Below are 6,828 nucleotides of genomic sequence, written 5' to 3'. Positions count from 1 at the left end.
GCTGCCTGGCTGGATAAAGGATAGGTTTATCATCAATAATATTACAAATAATAATGCAAATAATAATGCAAATGATAATACAAATAATACAAATAATAATACAAATAATAATGCAAATAATAATGCAAATGATAATACAAATAATACAAATAATAATACAAATAATAATGCAAATAAAAATACAAATAATAATGCAAATAATAAGACAAATAATAATGCAAATAATAATACAAATAATGATACAAATTATAATGCAAATATTAATACAAATAATAATACAAAAAAAATGCAAATTACAATGCAAATAATAATACAAATGATAATGCAAATAATAATACCAAAATAATAATACAAATAAGAATAATACATTTGAATCAGTGACCTTGCCTTTATTTTGAACTTTTTGGGTTTGGACCTTTTAATAATAATACTAATACTACGATAACTACTACTACTCCTACTGCAATCATTACTACTACTACCATTACTACTACTACTATTACTACTTATAATAATAATAATAATAATAATAATAATAACACAACTACTACTACTACAACTACTGACATTATTACTTCCATTATGGTTAGGGTTAGGCTACTACTGCTATAATTACTACCACTGCTACTACTACTACTACTACTATTACTCCTCCTCCTACTACTACTACTACTACTACTGCTACTAATACTATTGTTTCTACAACTACTATAACTACTACTATAACTACTACTATTACTACTACTATTACTACTACTACTACTACTACGTCTACCTCTACTATAAAAAAAACCAATAATCATAATACAATAACAACCGAAATAGTAAAGATGTGTTCTGGCCATGTTTTTGCAGCTTCATAAGGGACACTTATGACATCACATGTTGATGCTAATAATATTAACAACATTAATAATAATAAAATGCATAAACAATGAGACATGATTATGTCTAATAATATAATATAATATAATATAATATAATGTAATATAATATAACAGCAACAACGAATTGTAGATGTGTGGTGGCCCTGTGTTTTCAGTTTCATGAGGGGGGACTTGGGGGTGACATCACAAAGACATGAAATAATGGCAACAACAACGACAATAATGATAACAACAACAACAACAATAATAATAATAATTATAATAATAATAATTATAATAATAGAAGAAGAAGAAGAAGAAGAAGAAGAAGAAGAAGGGTTACCGTTTGTCAAATATTGTTTTCTTTCCAAAAAACACATTCGGCTTTTACATTTGGTTTACCTCAGTTCACCTCAATAACCGCGAGGTTGCCACTCCGGGTCGTCGTGTTGCGTCTGTTTTGTGTTGCCATGGAAACTGGTGCACGTGTTTCACGAGCGCCCCCTGGCGGCCGAAAGGGCGCGTTTGCCGCAGTTCCGCCTCGCAGCAGTAACGAACACAACGATGTTCTATCAATGTATTTATTCTCTTCACGTGAAAAATATGACAGGAAAAAAATGTCGCTTAAATATCTGGTATGGATTGTGTTAGAATATACAGCATATGACATGGATAGTATATAAAAAAAAAGATTGACCATAGTTTTTAAACATGGAATATTGGCAGCTTATTGTCTTCTGTTGGTTATTGTACTTCATCGTCACTCCTCGTTCCTCTGTCTCCCCTTCAATAGATCTGCAACAAAAAAAAATTATTATATTATATTATATTTTATTATATTGTATATGATATATGATATAATATAATATTATAATTGATTATATGATAGTATAATATATTGTATTGTATTATATTATATTATATTATATTATATTGTATTTTATTATAATATATTGTATTATACTATATTGAATTGTATTGTATTTTGTTATATAATATTGTATTATATTATATTGTATTGTATTATATTAGAATAAATATTATGCTACGTTATATTCAGTTAAATTATATTCTATGGTATTGTTTTGTGGTATGTTATATTATATTATATTATACTATGATATATTATAATATATTAGATATTATTACAACACAACAGTGATGTACTGTATATCTCCAAGAAGTTTATTATCATGCAATTTTAATGCTATCGACATCAAATTTGTTAAAATAGCAATGTCAAATGTGATGGAAGACCAAATAAAAAGACCAGTAAAGCTTTTGCAGATCTTGTATTTAGGGAAATATTTCGTAATATATTCTCTTCATCAGTTCAAATTCGAAAACTGATCATGATACTATGAGAGTAACTTAATTTCCACAATAATAAGACCACCAATACTCTTAAAGTTATTAATTAATGAAAAAATTATCTATTCAAACAATACCACACCACATTATGTTATTTCAGGATTTACTCCATTTTCTAGGATTTTATTTATATTTTTATCCAAGATGCCAATTCACCTCGGTCATGTTTAACATCCATCCCGGGGACTCAGCCAGAAATGTGGGACAATAATGAGTAGCTTAATGATGGGTCTCTTCATCATCAATTAAAATTGTGGGTTCATCATAATTTCTCATTTATCATAATATGATAGTGTCTTAATTTCACAATGATTAGATGCCACTGATCCAATAGCCTTAAAGATATGAACTGATGAAAAGAAAATCCATAAAAAAACAATCTCACAGTCCATCGTGTTATGTTTGGATTTCCCCCAATTCTATGAAAGGAAAAAAATAATAAAATACTATCCACCTCGATCATGTCATAGATCCAGGCCAGGAACTCGGACACCTTGGCGTAGACCCCCGGGTGGTTGGGCTCCGCACAGCCCGTCCCCCAGCTGACCACGCCTACCAGCCGCCACACCCCGTCCTCCTGGCACACCAGGGGACCCCCGCTGTCCCCCTGCACACAACACAACACAACAATATAGTAAAATATACATATAAGACTTATCAAATCATATCATACATCATATAATACATCATATCATATCATATCATATCATATCTCATATCATATGTAATATCATATATCATATCATATATCATATACATCATATATATTATATCATATATCAAATCATAATGTATATTCTAACATATCTTATCATATATCATATCATATTATATCATATATCATATCATATATCATATAACATATCATATATCATATCATATTACATATCATATATCATAACATAACATATTATATCAAATCACATATTATATTATGTGATATCATGTATCATATCAAATATCATATCATACATACAGTATTATCATATCATATATCATATCATATATGTTATTATTTCATATATAATATAATATATCATATAATATACCATATCATATGTCATATCATATATCATATCATATATCATATCATAACATATCTACTCATAACTCTTGAATCAAATAACATATAATATGATATACCATACCATATCACATCATATAGCATATCATATATCATCATATCATATACCATATATCATCTCATATCGTGTCATGTCATATAATAACATATCATATCATATATCATATCATATATAATATCATATCATATATCATATCATATATCAGAATTATATCATATTATCTCAACTCATCTCTTCTCATCTTATCGTATCTTACCAAAACCTCTCTAAAATCTTATTTTACACTTTCTTACGTTATCTAATTTTATGTTATCTTATCTTATCTTTCCTTATATTACCTTGTATTATTATATCCTGTCTTACCTGACCTTACTGTACCTTATCTCATCTCATCTCACCACATCTCATCTCACCACATCTCCCCCAATCTTACCTTATCCTATCTTAAATCTCATCATCTTATCTTATGTAATCTCATCTTATCCTATCTTATCTTATGTAATCTCATCTTATCTCATCGTGGAGAAGCAGGTGACCCTCCGTAGAAACTGACTTGGCATGCGTCCACCTTGCCCTCGGTGTAGCCGGCGCAGAGCATCCTCTGGGTGATCTCTCCGTCGTACATGCAGGAGCTGTTGCACTTCTTGGTGCTTATCAGCGGCACGGGGGCTTCCTTCAGCGTGTCAGGGATGTGGACTGCAACACAACCCCACACATTACATTTCACTGCATATATGTATGGAAGTATGTATATGTATGTGACAAATAAAAATCTTGAATCTTGAATCTTGAAACTACAGTGTGCAGTGAACTACAAGGCTCCTAATTTGGGGTGTTGCCATAGTAGTATAGATGGACCGTACCATTATCGGGCTGCGTGTAGCCCCATCCCGAAATCCAGCACTGAGTCCCGCCTGGGAGGTCGTGGTCAAACTTGGGGAGACACACAGGGCGAATGGTATCTGGAAAACCAAAAACACCAATTACACAATAATATATTTTTCTAGTATTGGTAGTAAACCTGAATATATTCAGTTTGGGATACTTTCGTCTACTTACTCATATACGTATATTCCAAAGCAAATATCTGTACTTCTTAACACTAATACATTTTGTAGTAGTGGTATTTGTTCTTTATACTTTAAGTAGTAAAAGCTTTGAGTACTTCGTCTTTCACCATTGGCACTATCCAGTGGTGGATAGAAGAAGTAGTGTTGGTGTACTGGTGGTGGAAGAAGTAGTGGTGGTGTACTGGTGGTGGAAGAAGTAGTGGTGGTGTACTGGTGGTGGAAGAAGTAGTGGTGGTGTACTGGTTGTGAAAGTCCTGAGAGGTTCTACACCTGAGAAGTTGAGCGGCGTCCTGAGCTTCATCAGGGCGATGTCGCTGTCGTGGCTGCGGTGGTTGTAGTTCTTGTTGTAGATGATGTTCTCCACGGCGTGGCCCGGGTGCTGGGACATCTTAGTGGAGCTCCGCGTCACCATGCCGGCGTACACCACCCAGCTGGACACCTGGGGCAGCCTGTAGCTGTGCACAGAGACCAACAATCAATACCATTATATTTGGCTCGATGGAGCTGGGTGACCTCTGACCTTCAGCGATGGCGGCGGTATTACTTGTGGACGCAGTGGGCGGCCGTGACGACCCACTGGCGGGTGATGATGGAGCCCCCGCAGGTGTGGCGGTTGCTGTAGTAGAGGCTGACCTGCCAGGGCCAGCGCCCCAGCGGGGCCTCCTCCCCCCCGATGATCCTGGGCAGCTTGGCCCGGGTCCCGCACTCTTCGACAAGAGAGGAATCAAATTAGACTGAAAAATCCTGATGTGCCACAATTTTGAAATGTGAGCTATTTTGTATTCAGCCTTACTGACCTATGTGATCATTTGTGATCACCCTGTTGTTACTTGGTGGCATGCCACCATATGACAGAGCTGCCGAGTCTCACGCATTGACAGTGAGACTCACGCGTATCATTTCTCAGTTTGAGAATCCCAAAATAAGTCAAATTGTTTTTAGTAATCCTTACCCTAACCCTAACCCTAACCCCTGACCCTAACCCCTAACCCTAATCCTAACCATAACCATAACATATTTTCTATTCTACCTATATAGTGTATTTCCTCACTTGCGCTTGCTTGGTCCACGTGGTGAACGGGAGATCCGCACGCAGGTTATGTGAACGCCCACATGCAAAACATTCCGGTTGGAGTGCATTCAGGGCCGGCCGCTGGCATAAACACTAGGCAGTTGTTTAGGGGCCACTTAGGTAGCTACTGTGTTCCGTCTAGAACATATTGTGTGTAATCACCGGGTGCGTTGCATTGCCATCTCACTGCATATATGTATGAAAATATGTATATGTATGTGACGAATAAACCTCTTGAATCTTGAATCTCGGGCTACACGAGCAGTGTGTGGGAGGGGCCTCGTGTCAGGCACAGGGCCACACAGGGACAGCAGAAAAGCGATGAGCCGCCTGTCCCCGTTCACCGTTTCCTCAAAGGGAATTTTCACTTTAGATGTATTTTTAATTCCTAATTGAACGAAACTGCTTCCCGTGCACCCCGCGCCCCCCGTGCATTCTCACTCCAAACTTGGCTCCCTGATATTATTTAAAGACAGTTACTAGTGTACGCCACTTTTATTAATAATGCCACATTACTGTAACTACTACTTCACTAGTTACAGTACTAGTAATGTAGACTAACTGCCACCTGCCCATATTAGGCTCACTGGACACTACTTAGCAGAATGCTACTCCATGATTACTTGTGGAGATAGATCTGTACATATGTGTTATTTCTTATCTCATTTTAATATAAATATTATCTTATATAATCTTATCTTATCTTATCTTATCTTATCTTATTTTATCTTATCTTATCTTATGTGTGTCTAATGTGTATAGTATTTCCCTGTGTTACGGTCCAGCTCTTAACCACAACAAAATGGATACACACCAGATTTAAGAAAACATTACAAAAGTGTTCTTTTAACAAATCAAATGATGACATAAAACAGAGGTATAAGTCGGTAAGTAAGTGGAGCATTATGTGACGGACCTTGTGTGTTAGAAAAGAACCTTCTCATATGATGTGTGAGCTTTGGTGCAAAGTCAAAGAAAAAAAGGAGTCGAGATTAAGAAACTTACCAAAACATTTCAACGCTATAACCTTCCCCGTGCTGCAGCTCCCCCTAAATGAGAATAAATGAGTCAGCTAATGGTGCGTGCTCATTGAGTTAGTTAGCGTCACTTCTCACAGTGTGTGAAGTTGTTAGATTAATTGTCCGACCTGAATTGCCATATACTCTCCAGACTGCGCCTGTGTTCCGAGCTAATTTGTATGAAGCCGTCAGTGTAGTTTGGCCCAATATCAGTGAGGTTCACTCCTTTGTGCTTGGTCAGCCTGGAACAAAATAACACACACAGCCGAAAAACGAAATGAGTGGGCAGCAGCATGGTGTGAATCTGGGACCGTAGAAGATAAATGAGGAGGTCAAGACAACGAG

The 6,828-nt window shown here is 35.9% G+C and overlaps 1 protein-coding gene across 1 annotated transcript in view; it reads right to left on the bottom strand.

The window, feature by feature from the left end:
* Nucleotides 1-1,626: 1,626 nt before the first annotated feature.
* Nucleotides 1,627-6,828, bottom strand: part of LOC307234826 (transmembrane protease serine 5-like) — a gene marked incomplete at both ends in the record, with an annotated part of 10,187 nt that continues 4,985 nt past the window's right edge. Inside the window, 8 exons of the mRNA XM_080006689.1 lie at nt 1,627-1,661; nt 2,685-2,844; nt 3,876-4,018; nt 4,186-4,284; nt 4,663-4,847; nt 4,937-5,099; nt 6,470-6,513; nt 6,612-6,725. Of these exons, the coding sequence (XP_079862815.1) occupies nt 1,627-1,661; nt 2,685-2,844; nt 3,876-4,018; nt 4,186-4,284; nt 4,663-4,847; nt 4,937-5,099; nt 6,470-6,513; nt 6,612-6,725 (943 nt within the window). The remainder of the gene's footprint in view (nt 1,662-2,684; nt 2,845-3,875; nt 4,019-4,185; nt 4,285-4,662; nt 4,848-4,936; nt 5,100-6,469; nt 6,514-6,611; nt 6,726-6,828) is intronic.

Source organism: Zeus faber, assembly GCF_960531495.2.
Source record: "Zeus faber genome assembly, chromosome: 9".
In the NCBI taxonomy this organism is placed as follows: domain Eukaryota; kingdom Metazoa; phylum Chordata; class Actinopteri; order Zeiformes; family Zeidae; genus Zeus; species Zeus faber.
The sequence above is the reverse complement of the archived record's forward strand: the minus strand, read 5'-3'. Positions and strand labels throughout refer to the sequence as shown.